This window comes from Saimiri boliviensis, chromosome 6 (assembly GCF_048565385.1).
Source record: "Saimiri boliviensis isolate mSaiBol1 chromosome 6, mSaiBol1.pri, whole genome shotgun sequence".
Lineage (NCBI taxonomy): Eukaryota > Metazoa > Chordata > Mammalia > Primates > Cebidae > Saimiri > Saimiri boliviensis.
In genome coordinates this window covers 65,150,030-65,170,784 of record NC_133454.1, presented here as the reverse complement: position 1 = coordinate 65,170,784, position 20,755 = coordinate 65,150,030, and the positions used below count along the sequence as shown (strand labels likewise).

At 43.2% G+C, this 20,755-nt stretch overlaps 1 protein-coding gene across 6 annotated transcripts in view; it reads left to right on the top strand.

The window, feature by feature from the left end:
* The window catches only part of PRDM10 (PR/SET domain 10), a 100,265-nt gene extending 84,319 nt beyond the window's left edge, over window positions 1-15,946 (top strand). For 3 of the 6 annotated variants that reach the window (XM_074400871.1, XM_074400874.1, XM_010334359.3), the window contains 7 exons: window positions 1,234-1,344; window positions 2,647-2,847; window positions 3,501-3,815; window positions 5,982-6,122; window positions 7,244-7,424; window positions 10,306-10,409; window positions 13,469-15,946. In XM_074400871.1, coding sequence (XP_074256972.1) covers window positions 1,234-1,344; window positions 2,647-2,847; window positions 3,501-3,815; window positions 5,982-6,122; window positions 7,244-7,424; window positions 10,306-10,409; window positions 13,469-13,672 — 1,257 coding nt within the window. In that variant the 3' untranslated portion in view covers window positions 13,673-15,946. The remainder of the gene's footprint in view (window positions 1-1,233; window positions 1,345-2,646; window positions 2,848-3,500; window positions 3,816-5,981; window positions 6,123-7,243; window positions 7,425-10,305; window positions 10,410-13,468) is intronic. The other 3 variants (XM_074400875.1, XM_074400873.1, XM_074400872.1) reach the window with 2 other exon arrangements.
* Window positions 15,947-20,755: the final 4,809 nt, after the last annotated feature.

Below are 20,755 nucleotides of genomic sequence, written 5' to 3'. Positions count from 1 at the left end.
TTTTATTTTATTTTATTTATTTTTGAGATGGAGTTTCACTTTTGTTGCCCAGGCTGGAGTGCAATGGTGCAATCTCAGCTCACTGCAACCAACCCCTCCCAGGTTCAAGCGATTGTCTTGCCTCAGCCTCCTGAGTAGCTGGGATTACAAGCACCTGCCACTATCCCTGGCTAATTTTTGTATTTTTAGTTGGGATGGGGTTTTACCATGTTGGCCAGGCTGGTCTCAAACTCCTGACCTCAGGTGATCCACCTGTCTTGGCCTCCCAAAGTGCTAGGATTAGAGGTGCGAACCACTGCGCCCAGCCCCCGGCATACATACCCTTTTAATGCCTGTCTTTTCCAGATATCAAACAGCAGTAGAAGGAAACTTTCCATCAAAGCAGGGTATGTGCATCCAGCTTAGCTGAAGCATCACGACAGCCTGTGTTCTGCTCTCAACTCATTTTGACCTTCTTACAGGTGCAGAATCTATTTCTGCCAGGAGCTGGAAAGTCATAGAGCAATATTTAAAATTCAGAACCGTAGTCTTTATCTCATTCCATGTTCTTAGTAAGGCTAGGGCATTAAATAATGAGAGACAAGTTTGCATGAGGAGAATTCACCAAAGAAATTCATACCAGTCTAATTTTCCTTTTTCTTTTCTTTTCTTTTTTTTTTGAGACAGTTTCGCTCGTTACCCAGGCTGGAGTGCAATGGCGCGATCTCGGCTCACCGCAACCTCCGCCTCCTGGGTTCAGGCAATTCTCCTGCCTCAGCCTCCTGAGGAGCTGGGATTACAGGCACGTGCCACCATGCCCAGCTAATTTTTTGTATTTTTAGGAGAGACAGGGTTTCACTATGTTGACCGGGATGGTCTCGATCTCTTGACCTTGTGATCCACCCGCCTCGGCCTCCCAAAGTGCTGGGATTACAGGCTTGAGCCACCGCGCCCGGCCTAATTTTCCTTTTTCTAACAGTAGTTCTTTCAGCCAAAGACCGATGATAGCTGAATTCACCACACTGAATTCACTTTTTTTTGGTTTGAATTATTGTTAACTCCTGTTAACCACGACTGTGAGTGCTTTGGTGTCAGTTGGGTCTGGTGATGCTGGTTCTGGTCAAATGCCTTATTATTTGGGAGCATTGCTTCAGAGAATTTCAGCTTCTGGCGGTCGTTATCAGAGGCATTTGTGCAGTTTCTGTTTGGTCAATGGGGTCCCTTTTTCTCATTTGCTCTTTGTTTTCACTTTAGGTAAATCACTTATCAAAGAGACATCCAGACATGAAGATAGAAGAGGTGCCAGAGTTAACTCTACCCATCATAAAACCCAATCGTGATTACTTTTGTCAGTATTGCGATAAGGTAAAAGGGAAATATTCATGCCTCTGGGGTTCCCTGCTTAGAGCTGACTTGTCCACATTTATAAATACATACGACGATTTTTTTGTTATTCTTACCAGATGGTTCCCTGTCTCTTAGAAGTCTCCATTCAGACAAGAAAGGACTAAAATTAGTCTTACTTTAAGCCAATATTTTTTTTTCTTAAGAAATAATTGACTTCATTTTTCTTACTTCCCTTCTCTCTGTGATTTTTGTTACACAAGAAGAGGCTATTACTAAGTGCCTACTGTGTGAATTAATTTCAAATTCCTAGGCTCTAAAACAAGAGTGTTTTTCATATGGCCTATAAAATATATTGTAGATTTGGGGTTTCTATAAGGTGGAGGGGGTTGGGAAAGCTTTGTGGTGGAGTACTCTACTTATACTATTCTGTTATTTTTGTGTAGTTACAGAAAAGATAGAGAATATGTATTTATTGTTTCACTGTAATATTGTTTCCCCTCCTTTTTTTTTGATATAGAGTCTTGTTCTGTCTCCCAGGCTGGAGTACAGTGGCATGATCTCAGCTCACTGCAACCTCCACCTCCTGGGTTCGAGTGATTCTCCTGCCTCAGCCTCTTGAGTAGCTGGGATTACAGGCGCCTACCACCACACCCGGCTGATTTTTGTATTTTTAGTAGACACGGGGTTTCACCATGTTGGCCAGGCTGGTCTTGAACTCCTGACCTCAGGTGATTCCCCCTACCTTGGCCTCCCAAAGTGCTGGGATTACACACATGAGCCACCACGCCCAGCCATCCTTTCCTTATATAATGTAGCTATATCAGTTTAAAAGTGAGAAACATTTTTGAACATAGATTCCCCACTAAAGATAGCAGTTGCTATTGACGTTGCCATTTGGAAGATTCTCTGGCTCCTGGTCTTCAGCTGCATATATCATGAGAGCTTTCACAGGCAGCTCTCATGCGAAGCGGATGGGCCTTAAACACAGTTCTCTTCCTGTGTCTGTGTATCATATCCAAATTTTAAACTTAAGGATAAAGGATATTTTCACAGTTATTACCTTAGATTTATAAATCAAAGGAAGAAACCTAGCATATCTACATTATGTTCTTATTTTATTCTAATTTATAGTATATCCTTGTTGTCCTTCAGTAGATCTGTTTATATATATGTGCTGGACCTATATATATATATATATATAGTTTCTTTGGGGCTACATGAATACTTTTCCTCATTTTCTTATAATGAAATTGTTAGTTTGCTTCAAGCAAGAAAGTGGAACTGTATACTGCTTTCATAGCCAGGCATTTGCATTTGCAGGTTTATAAAAGTGCCAGCAAGCGCAAAGCCCACATTCTGAAGAACCACCCAGGAGCAGAGTTGCCACCGAGCATTCGGAAACTCCGGCCCGCCGGTCCTGGAGAGCCAGACCCCATGCTGAGCACACACACCCAGCTGACAGGCACCATCGCCACCCCTCCCGTCTGCTGTCCCCACTGCTCCAAGCAGTACAGTAGCAAGGTAGGGAGAGTTTCTGACTAAAGCTGAGGTCAAAACTGCCCTGTAAGGAATCTCTTAAGGGAAGATGGCTTCTAATCCACATGGCCTGGATGGCTCCTTCTGAGTTGACAGGGCACTGAAAGAGACGTTGTCCTAGTCCCTGTAAACAGGGACCACAGCAGAGAATGGAAAGAATATTGCGGGACCTCCCCCAGAATGAGTGCGAACAGCAGCCCGAGCAGCCGGCTGCCTTCCTTTTCCCTTGGCCTGCAGAGGGCCTCATATTTGAATATTCTGTGCTTGTGTTTGGTGAGTTTAGGCTTATGGAAGCACCATGTAGAAAGTTAAGTGATGGTTTCAGAAAGGAGGTCATTTTGGCTGGGGGCATTGTGATTGATTGCTGCAGGTACTAGTTACGGGGGTGTTCGGGTATTCGGACCTTGCTCATGGTGTGGGGTCAAGTGAGGTTTTGCTCCTGCCCCACCCTCTTTCCTGCTCTTATAGCATTATGTTACCCCAGGAAGGACAGGCACAGAGTCAGTGTTGCTCTGATTTTTCTTTTTTTGAGATATAAGATAACAGACTTTAGGAATGTTTGGAGGATTTACATATGAGTAAAATGGAAAAATCACAAATTCTAATAATTATTCTTTTTTCTTGCCTTCCTTTTTCAGACCAAAATGGTCCAGCACATTCGAAAGAAGCATCCAGAGTTCGCCCAGCTCTCCAACACCATACACACACCACTGACGACAGCTGTGATCAGTGCCACCCCAGCAGTTTTAACTACAGACAGCGCCACTGGAGAGACTGTGGTGACGACGGACCTGCTCACCCAAGCAATGACAGAACTGTCCCAGACCTTAACGACAGACTACCGAACACCGCAGGGGGATTACCAGAGAATTCAGTACATCCCTGTGTCGCAGTCGGCATCTGGCCTCCAGCAGCCTCAGCACATACAGCTTCAAGTGGTGCAGGTGGCCCCGGTACTACATGCCTCCATTTCCCTTTGCCTTATGAATGCCGTATTGCCACCAGTACTTCGTTCTCAGAGCTGGGGCTGGCTGGGATCTATGTAATGTTCTTCTGCATGGAAGTTCTGAGCCTTGGGCATTTGTAAAATGCCCCGTCCCCTTTCAGGCTAATGAGGCCTCTGGCTTTAGCGGTGTAGCAGATTTCTGTCTATAGTAGTCAGGAGATTTTAGGCTCCAGCATGTATAAGCCTCCTGTGCTGTGGCAGGACAGTAGCCACAGCACCTGTTTCTGAGCCTCTTCTGAATCCTTATCTTTTACCATCCTGGTTGGCTGCTTGGTAATGAGCCAGCTTGATAAATCGTGACCTGCGTATCAAATGTCTTATATCAAAGAGAGGTTGTAAAGAACAATATTGATGGCGGGGCACAGTGGCTCATGCCTGTAATTCCAGCACTTTGGGAGGCCGAGGTAGGCAGATCTCTTGAGGTCAGGAGTTCAAGACCAGCCTGGCCAACATGACAAAAACCCGTCTGTACTGAAAATACAAAAATTAGCTGGGTGTGGTGGCAGGTGCTTGTAATCCCAGCTACTCAGGAGGCTGGGGCAGGAGAATTGCTTGAACTTGGGAGGCAGAAGTTGCAGTAAGCTGAGATCACACCATTGCACTCCAGCCCAGGCAACAGAGTGAAACTTTGTGTCAAAAAAAAAAAAAGAATATTGATTCAATCTCTGAGTATCAGTCAGTGCCTTCTTAGTAAAGAGGTAAAACTGTGTACCTTCTACCAGATAATGAGGAACTCATTCTTATTGACTAAAGAGCTAAATGAAAGAATTCTCCCAGAACTATTGTTTCATGTAATTACACTGAGGAGAAGTGTCCCCAAGGCACAAATGAACAAACTTGTTGCTTTGAAATCACTGGTCTCTCAAAATTTAAAACTAACATGGGAACAGGACATTGGAAGTTGCCACTGTCATTGACTATTCTTTGTCTTGTTTTTCTTGTGGAGGGTTTTTAACTTTAGGCTTTGGAGGAACTTAGGAGTCCCTCAAGCTGCCTATAAAGTATGATGTATAGGTACATTGTTCTAGAAAAAGGGCCTGTACTTTAGCCACTGTTTCAAAGATGTTCTTGGTACATAAAAGGTTAAGGACCACTGTTCTGGTGGGTTAATAGAGACAAACTAAAAGCAAATTCTCTTCTTTGATCTCTTTTAATTGATAAAGATTAGATCATTAAATGCAACTGAAATTTTTGATTCCTGACAACTTCTTTTTCAGCTTATTGTCAGAACTGTCTTCCCTCTGTCCTTCTCTTCCAGCATCTAATAACATTAGCGGCTTATGTGTTAGAAGCAGAGTTCTTTAAACGATCTTTTTCTATCCTGTTGTCTGGCTTGGCCTAGGTATGGCCTATCCGGGAGTGCAGCACTGGAACTGAAATTCCTTCCATTCTTCTATTTCTGTTGGCATATATTGGGATATTGGTTTTGCTTTTTTTTTTTTTTTTTGAAACAGGGTCTCACTCTGAAGTGCAGTGGCACAATCATGGTTTACTGCAACCTCAACCTCCCAAACTCAGATATTCCTCCCACCTCTGCCTCATCAGTAGCTGGGACTATAGGCATGCCATCATGCCTGGCTAATGTTTTTTTGAGATGGAGTCTCTCTGTTGCCCACGCTGGAGTGCAGTGGCACGATTTCAGCTCACTGCAACCTCTGCCTCCCATGTTCACGTGATTCTTCTGCCTCAGCCTCCCAAATAGCTGGGATTACAGGCATCCACCACCATACCCAGCTAATTTTTTTAATTTTAGTGGAGACAGGTTTCACTATGATGGTCAGGCTGGTCGCGAACTCCTGACCTCAAGTGATCCCTCCGTCTCAGCCTCCCAAAGTGCTGGGATTATAGACGTGAGTCACTGTGCCTGGCTAGCTGGCTAATTTTTGTGTTTTTTTGTAGAGACAGGGTTTTGCCATGTTGCCCAGGCTGGTCTCGAACTCATGGGCTCAAACAATCCATCTGCCTTGGCCTCCCAAAGTGCTGGGATTATAAGCCATGAGCCACTGCCCCCAGCCAGGATATTGTTTTTTAACTGAACCTTTTCTCCAGAAGGATTTCCCTTAACCTCAATCAATATAAATCTGGTTTCTGGGCCTGCTTTTTCTCCTTCCAGGCCACCTCCCCTCACCAGTCACAGCAGTCCACTGTGGATGTCGGCCAGCTCCACGATCCTCAGCCCTACCCCCAGCATGCCATCCAGGTGCAGCACATCCAGGTCAGCGAGCCCACCGCCTCGGCCCCGTCCTCGGCCCAGGTACCCTGTTCCACAGACTATTTGGAGGCATTAGCATGGCCTCAGGGACTATCGGAGTTAATGAGAGGGAAGACTTCCTCTTTAGACCTCGGCTACTGAGATACTGTTGTTTCTGGATTTTTTATTAAAGGATCTTACCTTTGCCTCCAATTTTTATATTGGTATCGTGGACACACATTAAGCTATTGGCTGCTTCTGCCCACATGGAGCCCTGTGATATGACATCCTAGAAACAACAGTCGCCTTTGCTTTCCATTCTAAATGCAATGATTTGGAATAGTGGCTTTGTGGAGTATTATAGTATATTGTATGCTACTGTGTTTGTGTGCTTGAGTCTGATATTAGATACATAGATAAGTTCTCAGAGTTCAGAAAGGGAGAGATTAGATTTTGGAGATAATCCAGGGCATTTTTGTAGAAGAAGCTGTCTTTGAAACAGGTTTTGAAGGAGGGGTACAGTTCTGACATAATAGTTGGGGAAGGCATTCTGATCTGAATAAGCTCATGCTGTGATGGAAAACATACATTAATGTGGTATAAATGTGGTACATTTATAGAAAAGAGTTATTCTGTTTAGCCTACTAACAGGAAATGGTGTTTGGGAAGGAAGCTGGGCAGGTAGTTTGGAGCAGGATTGCAGTGTGGCAGCTGGAGAGCGCTGGCCTCATCCTGTTGTCAGGAGTTCACCGACCTGTGCGAAACTCCACGAGCCAGGTGGGATTAGCCAGTGCTGGTTAATGGAAGTGATGAACTCTGGGTTCTGCTTCATTTTGTGTTCCAGATTAGCTTTGTGACACAGGCAAGTTATTTCACCTCCCATTATTTTTAACCTTATATAGTGTAGGTAATTATATTTTCTTTCATTTATCTTTGTAACAAGTTGATTGAAATTAATTTTTTGCATACTCTGGTAGAGAATCCTTTGAAAACAAATTAGAATTTCATCGTCGTGCTTGCTTTTCTTGATTTTATTCTTATTTAAAATATTACTTTCAATAATAGCAATGATAGTTTCCGTATTATAATTCATATTGGTCCGATTTACTTTATTCAGTTATTTGTAAGTCTTCAGTATATTAGAAGTTCATAATTCCCTACCATTGCTTTCTGTTTCTCCCCAGGTATCTGCGCAGCCATTGAGTCCCTCAGCCCAACAGGCTCAGCAGGGACTCAGCCCCTCCCACATCCAGGGCAGTTCTTCCACGCAGGGCCAGGCTCTGCAGCAGCAGCAGCAGCAGCAGCAGAATTCCTCTGTGCAGCACACGTACCTGCCCAGCACTTGGAATTCCTTCCGTGGCTATTGTAAGTAAGATAGGACAATGACGTGTAGGTCAGAGCCGGGGGATCTCCAGCCATGTGTCATAATTTCTTCAGCTTTATGATAAAATTTTAAAGTACCTATTGGCCATTTTGTACACTCTGTAGTCCATGTACTTCAGTGAGTTTCATGACAAAACTCAAGGTCTAGCATTCTGATTCAGGGAGCTACCCTGATAGGACATTTTTGAAACATCAGGTATATTGCTGGAGGAAATGCAGCTGTGTAATTTAGATAGTAAGGTAAATGGAGATACACTATGTTGACGGTGCTGATTCATCCTTTCCACCAATATGTGTAGAATGCCTGTATATCAATCACTGCTGTAGGCCCTGGCTATACCAAGATTAATGTTCTCATTTATATCAGTATCACCACACAATAATAATGTTAACCAACTTTCATTAAGCTCTTACTATATTGCCCGGAATGATTCTGAACCATATATAACACAGTCAGTATTCACAACAACCTATGAGGTAAGTGCAATTGTTATTTGCATTTTACAGATAAGACAGTTTCCACACGCTCACTTTTCCCAAGAGCTAGTAAACAGAGGTTTGGAACCCCGGCAGCCTGGCTTCAGAGTGTAGACTCTAAACCACCCCACTGGGCTGCTGCTGCTCCAAAGAAAATAGTCTTTGGCTCAAAGAGACCATCATCTAGTAAGGGAGAGAGAGAGAGATGAGTAGTTGATTCCAAAACCCTGAGCTTCATCTATGGAAACAGTAACAGGCTGACTGACAGAGGTCAGAGAAGATAAACACCTTGTTGGGGAAACAGCTTTGAGTGTAGGTCAGGAAGCATGAGACCTTTATCATGGAAGATGCAGAAGGAACAGGAGTAGAGGAAACAGACCTCAGTAGTTGCAAGTAGGAGGAGTAGGTGCTGAGTAGCTGAGATTACAGATGCCCACCACCACGGCTGGCTAATTTTTTTGTATTTTTTAATAGAGATGAGGTTTCACCATGTTGGCCAGGCTGGTCTCAAAATCCTGACCTCAAGTGATCCACCTGCCTCAGCCTCCCAAAGTGCTGAGAGGGAAAAAGGTCTTCTGTTGATTTCTTTTTGGGGGGGGGCCCGTCTTTGTCATGATTGAGCCTTGGCTATGTTACACAGATTCGCTACGGAGTCAGGCTTAAACTCTACCGTCTAGTTATTTTTACAATCTACTTTTTTTTTTTTGAGACAGAGTCTTACTTTGTTGCCCAGGCTGGAGTACAATGGTGCAATCTCGGCTCCTTGCAACGTCTACCTCCCGGGTTCAAGCAGTTCTCCTGCCCCAGCCTCCTGAGTAGCTGGGATTACAGGTGCACGCTACCACACCTGGCTAATATTTGTATTTTTAGTAGAGACAGGGTTTCACTGCGTTGGCTAGGCTGGTCTCGAACTCCTGACCTCAGGTGTTCCACGCACTTCAGCCTCCGAAAGTGCTGAGATTACAGGCGTGAGCCACCAAGCCTGGCCGTAATCTATACTCTTAAACAAATTAGGGGTCACAACGAGGGCTGGGTCTAGTTTCCAGTCGGGGAAGGACTGTCTTACCTGTAGAATCTGGTGAACAGACTGACCTCTGTACTCAGTGTAATTCCTATGACGGACAGTGGAGTGGGCTGGGCATGGTGGTTCATGCCTGTAATCCCAGCACTTTGGGAGGCTGAGGCAGGTGGATCACTTGAGGTCAGGGTTTTGAGACCAGCCTGGCCAACATGGTGAAACCTCATCTCTATTAAAAAATACAAAAAAATTAGCCAGCCGTGGTGGTGGGCATCTGTAATCTCAGCTACTCAGAAGGCTGAGGCAGGAGAATTGCTTGAACCTGGGAGGTGAAGATCATGCCACTACACTCCAGCCTGGGCAACAGAGCAAGACTCCATCTCAAAAAAGAAAAAAAGGAAAAAGTGGAATGATGAAGATACTCATGGTAATAATAGGAGGAGTTAGCATTCTAATCTGTAGAAAGATTCTGGAACTGAAATTTGTTAGGAAAAAATATAAAAACATAAAAGTAGAGAGAGAAGTGTAATGAGCCATCCTATGCCCATTGACCAGCCTCAGCAGTTACCAACTTACACCCAGCCTTGTCATATATATGCGCCCATCATTATCTCCCATCTTCCAGCTGAATAATGCTTCATCGTATCACCTCATCCATAAATATTTTGGTATATATCTCTAAAAGAAAAAGACTATTCGAGACAGGGTTTTGCTCTCTTGTTCAGGCTGGAGAATGCAGTGGCATGATCATGGCTCACTGCAGATTTGACCTGGGCTCAAGGGATCCACCCACCTTAGACTCCCCAAGTGCTGGTGTGGGCCACCACATGTGATCTAATTTATAAAATTTTTTGTAGAGCCAGGGTCTCACTATATTGGCTAAGTTGGTCTTAAACTCCTGGGCTCAAGTGATTGTCCTGCCTTGGCTTCCCAAAGTGCTGGGATTATAGGCATGAGTCCCTGTGCCTGGTCATGATTCTAGCATCCTTATTCATTAGCTAGAAAACTTTTATAAATAAAAAATTTTGCCTTAACTACCAAGTAACTCACAGGTACACTCTGTACAAGAAAGGCAGGACAAATGCTTTAAATACCTGATTCATTTCCTTTGTTTACCAAATATCCTTTGTGGATATTGAGATGCCACATTTGAAGGGGAATGTACTGACTGTCTCTGACACCGGGTAGCTGCATACCAGCCTCTTCTCAATTAGCAGAGATGCTTTCACTGTACCAAGAAATCACATCATTGTAAGACTCTCATGGCAGGCAAATCAGTGGGGACTGTGGCTACTGGTTCTGTTTTTGTTTCTAAAACTTGTGTTAAAATCTGAGACCATTGAACTGTGATTATTTCCTGTTTTTTAGCATCTGAGATTCAAATGATGACGCTTCCCCCAGGTCAGTTCGTGATTACAGACAGTGGTGTGGCAACCCCAGTTACTACTGGCCAGGTGAAGGCGGTTACTCCGGTAAGCTACACTACTCGGTGGGGTTTTTCCTGTCCAACCTGTGGTGCTATACAATAACTCTGACCACCACTTAACGTTTTAATGATTGGCTTTCTCTGTTTTCTCACAGTAGATGATGAATTCTTTGAAAGCTGGGTCTTGGGCTGTATCACTTTATCCTCAGTGCCCTATTCAGGAGGCTAGGATATAGCAAATGCTCAATAAGTATCTGTTCAATTAATAACTGTAATGGTCCTAGCTCCATCCCTATGAGTGCTTTTTTTTTTTGAGAAAGAGTCCTCTGTTGCCAGGCTGGAATACAGTGGCACAATCCCAGCTCACTACAACCTCCACCTCCTGGGTTCAAGCAATTCTTGTGCCTCAGCCTCCCAACTATCTGGGATTACAGGCAGGCGCCACCATACCTGGCTAATTTTTGTATTTTTAGTAGAGACGGGTTCTCACTATATTGGCCAGGCTGGTCTTAGAATCTCTACCTCACGTGATCCACCCACCTCTGCCTCCCAAAGTGCTGGGATTACAGTCGTGAGCCACTGCACCTGGCCCTTACGGGTGCTTTTATATGCTTCATGGAAAGATTGAGTCCTCAAGACAATTGGCCCACAATTGGGTTGGGAGAGAATAATATAATGAACCAATTATGGCTGTATTAAACATTTCACCCACCTGAAGGTGAAAAATATTGCTGTAAATTATCTAAGTTGGGCAGGTATGATGTTGATTGTCTCTCCTTCTTCTGTTTTTACCTTCTCTGGTTTGTTCTGGCCTGCCTCTCAGTTATTAGAAGACAGAGTACATACATATGAATTTAGAAAAATACTCTTGGCTAGGCACAATGGCTCACGCCTATAATTCCGACACTTTGGGAAGCCAAGGCAGGCAGATCACTTGAGGTCAGGAGTTCAAGACCAGCCTGGCCAACATGGTGAAACTGTGTCTCTACTAAAAATACAAAAATTACCTGGGTGTGGTGGTGCACCCCTATAATCCCAGCTACTTGGGAGGCTGAGGCAAGAGAATCGCTTGAACCTGGGAGGTGGAGGTTGCGATGAGCAGAGATCGCACCACTGTGCTCTAGCTTGGGCAACAGAGTGAGACTCTGTCTCAGAAAAGACAAAAAAGGGCAAATACTCCTGGATGGATAAGTTCTGGAGACCTAGGTTACAGCATACTGGCTGTGATGGTACACTTGAAAACTGTTAACATAGTATAGATAATGTTTTTTGCCACCAAAAAAAAATGGTAAGTGCATGAGTCGATGGATATGTTAATCAGGTTGATTTGTTTAATTATACCTTAATAGAGCTAGGAGAGAGGAAAAGTGATCTTCAATGGCTAGGAATATTGAGATATTCCCAAGGGAAGACTTTCTTAGAGGTTTCAGAGGGTAGCTAGCTAGACTAGTGACCTCAAAAACCTGATTTTTTTCTTTTCTTTTCTTTTCCTTTTTTTTTAAGTACACCCAGAGCTCTCCTGTTTCTCAGCACACAAGGTCATATTAACTAGACTTAGGAGAGAGATATAAATCCATAGTAACGCTATTAATTGTCAGTGAAAACAAATGTAAAATGAAATAATTACATTGCCATGATCGGGGCATTTTTTTGCTCCCTGTCAGACCCATTGACTTTGACCTTTTTCTGGCCTGGAACTCATTCGAGAACGGTTGTAGCCAAGATTGTTTCTCTTTTCCTGTCACAGTGTACTTGCACACTAATTTAATGTACATTTTCAGGGGCTCATGTATTCTCTGCAGCCCATTTATGGACCCCCTAGGAGTCAGTGGACCCTAGGTTGAGAACTAGCCCCCTCCCCACATGGAAAAGCCAATCATAATCAGAAGTTGCTTGGTGGGGTGAACTCAGAACATCTGACCGTAGAGGAATCAAATGGGTATTTGGTGATGGCTCTTTTCTGGGAAGAGCAAAGACAGGCTACTGCCTGAGAGTCTTTCTGTGACGTCTCTTTTCCTCTGTTCTGTAGCTGACCAACCCTCCTTCTGACTGACAATTTCTTTAAAAACATTAATGTAACAAAATAGCCAGCTACAGGTCTATGAAGGTGTTTTCTTGATGAGGGGAAAAATAAGAAAACAAAGACAATGTGTAAGTTTTCATAATGCTAAATTTATTCAGTGTAAGGGATTTTATTCTGAGATACTGTTGTTTCTGTGCTTTTGAGTGTTAAAATGTCTATTTGATGGTAGCATATTTTATTTTTATTTTTATTTATTTTTTGAGACGGAGTTTCGCTCTTGTTACCCAGGCTGGAGTGCAATGGCACGATCTCGGCTCACCGCAACCTCCGCCTCCTGGGTTCAGGCAATTCTCCTGCCTCAGCCTCCTGAGTAGCTGGGATTACAGGCATGCGCCACCATGCCCAGCTGATTTTTTTGTAATTTTAGTACAGACGGGGTTTCACCATGTTGACCAGGATGGTCTCAATCTCTTGACCTCGTGATCCACCCGCCTCAGCCTCCCAAAGTGCTGGGATTACAGGCTTGAGCCACCGTGCCCGGCCTGATGGTAGCATATTTTAAATGACCTTACTTGACAAAATAAAATTTGGGGAACATTTATTATTTTTTAAGATTTTGCTGGTCTTTTGAAATTCCGAAGTCTGAGATCTTGACTACGTGTCTTCAAGGTCATTCAGCCTCTTCAGTGAGACTTTAAATATCTCTTCTTTGATCCGTTCTATGTTAATCTTGACATCAAGTGGACAGTTAACCATCTTTTCTGAATTTGTGAATTCTTAGGAGCATTACAACAGCACATTTTGTTTGCTTCTTACATGGCCACCATGATGCAAATTACTGTCCCTGAAGTTGTTCACTGTATCATTGGTTGAAACTGCTAAGGGGCTGCTTTAAGGCGCTTACCTTTGCAGTCAGTTATTGTGACTGATCCGCCCTCTCTAAAGCACTTAGGTAAAGCATCTCCTGTAGATGCCTATTTTGGGTCCCTTAGGACATTTCTTCACATTTCTCTTCTTCCCCAGTAGCTTCACCCTCCCTTTAAGGCCCCAGGTGTTTAAAGATCCTTTTCTTCCTCCTCTAGGGTCATTATGTGTTATCAGAAAGTCAACCAGAATTGGAAGAAAAGCAGACTTCTGCCCTTTCTGGCGGAGTCCAGGTCCAGCCAGCTGCACACAGTGACTCCTTGGACCCCCAGCCCACCAGCCAGCAGCAGACCACACAGTACATCATCACCACCACCACCAATGGGAACGGAAGCAGCGAAGTGCACATCACCAAACCGTGACTTCTGCCCTGGAGCTCGAATCCAGCACCCACCTCATGTCTGTTCGGACATGAGTTTCATAAGTCTGAAAGCTCTGACACTTAGAACTCTTTTGTAAGATTTATTATTCCCTCAAGAGTTTGGAAACAGCAGTTTCGTCTCTCATCCATACACTGGGGTTTATTTTGCCAAGGTCATCTTTATCAAACTCACTCTTCAAACCCTCAGTTTTTGCCACGGAATGGAGGTCTTTCAGGGAAAAGTAGATTACGAGATGGAGAGAATTGGACTTGCTCTTGAGTTGTTTTCTTAACACGCTGACAAGCCTTACTTTTCCTTTGTGGAAATACTAAGTGGCGTATTCATACCAAAGGTGGAGAAAGGATGTGCCAAGTCCGTGGTTACTGGACTTCTTATTCCAAGCTATGGCACCGAAGGAGAAGGGGCATTTTGTGGGTGTGTATTAGGTCTGAACTGCTTTATCTTGTGAGTTTTAGTTTTCAGTCATTTCCAAAGGGAGCCTGTCGAATAAGCAAATAAAAATGATGAAACAAAAGTTGGACAGTGATGTTCTGAAGGAATAACTGTCATCCAAATTTTTCTTATTGCTGATTTTTTTTAACTTCCCTATTTTAGAAAACTACTGTTGGGCTGTTGGTAGTGCTTTCCACAGATGCTGGTCCTCAGTGAATTAGGTCAGAAGCTGACGTTCTGATAGTTCTTCATTATTTCACAAAGGTGGACTCCCTGAAAGAGAAAAGGCTGCTTGAAGTCAGCAGAATCTAAACCCCTACATTCTAGCTTTGCCTCCCATTCTCTGGTTGTGGTGGTGGTAAGAAAGAGATATTGGTACCAAGAAAAATGACCAAAACTATTGAGAGAGAGAGTATTGAAATTTTGTTCTGCCTTGCAGGATTCTTTTATCATTCATTGGTAAAGGATGCATTCCTGTTCTTACCAAGTGTACATTTAACTCTTGCTGACAGTGTTCAGTGTATTTTAGTACTTTTATGCTGTCTTAAAATGAACATTCTTTAAAGTTGGCTGGAAAGGTGGCATTTCTTATTTCTTAACACTTTTAACAGTAAACATATTGTGACTCATCTGGACTTTTTAATAAGATGATCAACTTCACACTTAGGGAAAAATTAAAATGTGGGAACCACTTACAATAATTAAGATAGTTAAAAGGGATCTGGAAGAAATCCAGTCTTTATGAATATACTGTTAGTTGGGCATTAAAAAAACCAGTATATATTTTAACAACTTTTTGTGACACAGTACACATTTCTAGAATAATTATTGCATGGTAGAATTTATTACTCCAGAACAGAAAGACCTTACTTCATTTCAAATGAAGTTCACTAATTAATTTACATTTCTGGATAAAAGCTGGTTTTTTTTGTTTTTTGTTTTTTGTTTTTTTTGAGACAGTGTTTCGCTCTTATTACCCAGGCTGGAGTACAATGGCGTGGTCTCGGCTCACCGCAACCTCCGCCTCCTGGGTTCGGGCAATTCTCCTGCCTCAGCCTCCGGAGTAGCTGGAATTACAGGCACGCGCCACCACGCCCAGCTAATTTTTTGCACCTTTAGTAGAGACGGGGTTTCAGCATGTTGACCAGGATGGTCTCGATCTCTTGACCTCGTGATCCACCCGCCTTGGCCTCCCAAAGTGCTGGTATTACAGGCTTGAGCCACCGCACCCAGCCCAAAAACTGTTTTTTGATTATTTTTTGTTTTTTGTTTTTGAGATGGAGTCTCACTCTGTTACCCAGGCTGGAGTGCAGTGGTGCAATCTTGGCTTACTGCAACCTCTACCTCCTGGGTTCAAGTGATTCTCCTGCCTCAGCTTCCTGAGTAGCTGGAATTACAGGCACATGCCACCATGCCCAGCTAATTTTGTATTTATAGTAGAGACGGGGTTTCACCATGTTGGTCAGACTGGTCTCAAAGTCCTGACCTCATGATCCTCTCTCCTTGGCCTCCCAAAGTGCTGGGATTACAGGTGTGAGCCACCGCACCCTGCCTAAAACTGGTTCTATAAATTTAAGTAGAGTCGCTTCTTTATGATAAAGGCACGTTTCTGAAAAGTGAACAGTTCTGCTGAAAGAACCTTCTTAATATGTAGATTTTGCACTTTATTTCTGAGGCCCCTTTCATATCGTTTTCCCCAACGTTTGAGTACTAAGAGAACTTGGGAAAGTTACTTCATAAATATATGAAAACTGAAAATGGACTCTCTATCTTTGTGACAAAGATATTCAACAGAAAATATTGACCCTGGATTACAAAATACAGACTTGGATTCCCTAACTCCCACAGTGTAATGGTTACAAATATCCTAGCATCCAGTCTAGAAAGACTTTCTAGGGGAAGAATGGTAGAATTTTCTAAAGGTCCAGTTTTAGCTTTTATAACTTAAATTTGGCCCTGTTACGTTCTTTTTCATTTGAACCAGTAAGGTATCTCCCCTCCCCTCAGGAATAACTTACTGGAAAATTGAAAAGAGTCACTGAATGGAATGTTCATTTTATGGCAGTTATTTAAATTTTTTTATTTATTTTTATTTTTTTCTCCCCCCACCCTCCTCCTCTCAGCTATTTTAAGTTTTAAAATACACAGAGGAAAATATTGTGGAAGGACTTCTTTGTCTCCCTTCTAAGTTCTCTTCTTCTTCTTCTTTGGTCCTTATGTGAAATAAAGACTTTAAAACCAATTTTTATATTATCAGCCAGAGATGCGGATGGCAGTCGAGCCAAGTCGTGCGGCTTTCAGATCAGGTGTTCTGCACATTCATTCCAAGGTCATAGATTTCTAAAAGGACCTGGATTTGAAGAGATGGCAAATGATGAGCCATCCGAAGACTCAATGTGGAAAACATGTATGTAGCCAGTGTGGATATTGTGGCCTCTCTCAAGACACATTGACACTGTAGACTTCATTCAGTGCAGTGTGAGTATTATGGAGTAGGTTGGATGTAGATTTTGTTTTTATTATTGATTTGTACTGACAGAAATAGACATTTCATCATGTGAAATTCCTGTTATCCTGGAAAAAAAACAAACAAACTTGTTTTGATCTTCTTGTTTTCTGACTTGGAAGTAGCCTTTCAAAAAGCTCTTAAGATATCTAGGTCTAAAAAGCACTTCATGAGATGCTAAAGCTAACCCACTGGTTGAAAATGTTGACCCTATCCTGTTATTTAAATGTGAACATTTATTGTACATTCAGTGAGTTATAGTGTTAATAGTCTTGTGCTATGCAGCAGGTGTAAAAATAAATATTTTTTTTAATAAACAAAATATTTGTTTGTTTGTATGTGTGACGCTACAAGAGTCATTTTTTCTTTTAAGAATTGCAACTTCTTGCCGGGCGCGGTGGCTCAAGCCTGTAATCCCAGCACTTTGGGAGGCTGAGGCGGGTGGATCACGAGGTCAAGAGATCGAGACCATCCTGGTCAACATGGTGAAACCCCGTCGCTACTAAAAAATACAAAAAATTAGCTGGGCATGGTGGCATGTGCCTGTAATCCCAGCTCCTCAGGAGGCTGAGGCAGGAGAATTGCCTGAACCCAGGAGGCGGAGGTTGCGGTGAGCCGAGATCGCGCCATTGCACTCCAGCCTGGGTAACAAGAACGAAACTCTGTCTCAGAAAAAAAAAAAAAAAGAATTGCAACTTCTGGCCGGGTGTGGTGGCTCACACCTGTAATTCCAGCTCTTTGGGAAGCTGAGGCTGGTGGATCACTTGAGGTCAGGAGTTTGAGACCAGCCTGGCCAACATGGTAAAACCCTGTCTCTACTAAAAATACAAAAATTAGCCCAGCGTGGTGGTGGGCACCTGTAATCTCAGCTACTTGGGAGACTGAGGCAGGAGAATTGATTGAACCTGGGAGGCAGAGGTTGCAGCAAGCTGAGATTGCATCATTGCACTCCAGCCTGGGCGACAGAGCAAGACTCAATCTGAAAAAAAAAAAAAAAAAAAAAAAAGAATTGCAACTTCTGATTGCCAGTGTGGCATGCAGGAAGCTTGGAAGTGGTCTCTCCATCTTAGCAATAAGTAAGAAGCTAAGCAAATGTAGAGATTGACATTTCTTCTTAGATCTTTCAGAAAGGTGAGCTTACAGGACAAACTGCTATTCCCCAAATTGGAAAGACAAACAGGCAAATACAGAGAATCACAGCTTATAGAACAGAAATCTGTGAGAAAAAAAAAAAACAACAACAACAACCCATGAGCAATAACCTCTGAGAACCAACGCCAGGGTAGGAAAACGAACTATATTTGATGAATTGCTACAGCCTCAGTGTGGACAAATCTGAGAGGTTAAAAACTCTAGGGGACTCAGTCACCGAACGGGGATCAAGGGAGACCCAACAATTTTGTGAGTTTTATCCCCAGGAGCTTGAGTAGGTTCTTGCAGTGAAATCTGGAGAAAAATCTCCTCATGTTTCCAGCAGAGAAAGGGGAGAAGGAACCGTTTTGAAATACTTCTGATCTTTCTATTATAACAAGAACCTAAACTGCTGAAGTTATAGCAGAACCTCACTCAGCTGGAGGAAGAGAAATCCGCAGCTCCAGCCCATTCTTGCCATCATCCCTCATCTAAGAGGGATAGCTGAGCAGCACTTACGAAGTTCACAGTCCAGAGGCACAGGCTCACCAGGAGACTGAGACCTCCTGCAGGAATGCAGAAAGCTTCCCCTGCCCCAATACCCTACCATCGCATTGTTAAAGGTCTACTTAACAGAAATTCTCTCTACCTGGCACATCATGACCAGCTACCAAGAAAAGCACTATAAGGCATACTAAGAGGCAAAAGACACAAATTTGAAGAACGAGAGCAAATATCAGACCCAGATTTAGATATGGCTGAGATGTTGGAATTTGCAGACTGGGAATTTAAAACAACTGTGATCAATATGAAACGGGCTCTATTAGAGAAAGTAGCTAACAAGCAATAACAAACAAACAATGTAAGGAGAGAGATGGAAACCCTAAGAATGCACTAAAATGCTAGAGATCAAAAATGAAGAGTAGGCTGGGCATGGCGGCTTGCACCTGTAATCCCAGCACTTTGGGAGGTCGAGGTGGGTGGATAATTTGAGGCCAGGAGTTCAAGACCAGCCTGCCCAACATGGTGAAACCCATCTCTATTAAAAATGCAAAAGCCAGGCATGGTGGCAGGCCGCTGTAATCCCAGCTACTCAGGTGTCTTGAACCCAGGAGGTAGAGGTTGCAGTGAGCCAAGATTGCGAATTGCACCACTGCACTTCAGTCTGGGAGACAAAGCAAGACTACATCTCAAAAAACAAACAAACAAACAAAAAAAAAAAAAAAACAAAACAAAACAAAAGTAAAAACAAAAAACAGTACCACTGAGAAGCTAAATAGTAGACTAGACACATCTTAGAAAAGAATCACTGAGCTTGAGGATGTCTCAATAGAAACCTCTAAAACTGAAAAACAAAACAGAATATCCAAAAACTGAGATGATGAAAAAAAGGTATTACTATGCCTCATGGGAATACTAGAAGAAGACAGAGGAAGGAACAAAAGAAATATTTGAAGCAATAATGATTGATAATTCCCCCAAATCAATATGGAACATGAAACCACAGATCCAGAAAGCTCAAAGGACACACGGGATAAATGCAGAAAATCCTTCAAAACCAAGAAACAAATGAACAAAAAGTAATGTTTCTCTTTCTTTCTTTCTTTTCTTTCTTTTCTTTTTTTTCTTTCTTTTTCTTTTTTAAGAGACAGGGTCTGGATATGTTGCCCAGGCTGGAGTGGAGAGGCTAGTCACAGGCGCGATCCCACTAATCAGCACGGAAGTTTTGACCTGCTCCGTTTCCGACCTGGGCCAGTTCACCCCTCCTTAGGCAACCTGGTGATCCCCGGCTCCCGGGAGGCCACCGTATTGATGCAGAACTTAGTGCAGACACCCTATCGGCATAGCACACTACAGCCCAGAACTCCTGGGTTCAAGCGATCCTCCCACCTCAGCCTCCCGAGTAGCTGGGACTACAGGCACGTGCAACCGCGTCCGACGTGATGTTTCTTGAGAAACTGTGCAAACCAGGAGTGTGGAATGAAATATTTAAATGTTGAGAGAAAAAAAGCCATTACTAACCTAGAATGCCGTGCTCCATAAAATTATCCTCCAAAAGTGAAGGGGAAATTAGGACGTTCTCAACAAACAAAAATCGAGGAAATTTGTTGCCAGTAGACGTGCCTTGGAAAGAATGTTAAGAGAAGTTTTTCAGAGGGAAGGAAAATGATAAAAGTCAGAACCTCAGATCTACATAAAGAATGAGCATTGGCCAGGCGCGGTGGCTCATGCCTGTAATCCCAGCACTTTGGGAGGCCGAGGTGGGCGGATCATGAGGTCAGGAGATCGAGACCATCCTGGCCAACATGGTGAAACCTCGTCTCTACTAAAATACAAAAAAATTAGCCGGGCATGGTAGCGCATGCCTGTACTCCCAGCTACTCGGGAGGCTGAGGCAGGAGAATTGCTTGAGCCTGGGAGGCAGAGTGCGGTAAGCCGAGATCACTCCATTGCACTCCAACCTTGGCAACAAGGGCAAAACTCCCTCTCAAAAATAAATAAATAGATAAATAAATAAAGCACACTATTGATGAAGTGGGATAGTGTTATGTGAAAATATACTTGGATTAATTGCGAACGTATATTGAAAACTCTACAGCAACCACTGAAAAGTAAAAAAAGAAGAATTGCTGATATTCTAAGAAAGTAAAGAAAATGGAATCATAAAATGTTCAGTTAGAGCCACAGAGTCTGAATGTGGTGGCTCATACCTGTAATCCCAGCATTTTGGGAGGCTGAGATGAGAGGATCACTTGAAGCAGGAGTTCAAGACCAGCCCGGACAACATAGTGAGACTGTCACTAAGAAAATAAAAATATATATTAGCAGGGCGTGGTGACATGTGCCTGCAATCCCAGCTACTTAGGAGGCTGAGCCAAGAAAATCACTTGAGGCCCAGGGTTTGAGGCTGTAGTAAACTATACTGTGCCACTGCAATCCAGCCTGGGTGACAGAGTGAGACCCCATCTCAAAAAAAAAAAAAAAAAACCACA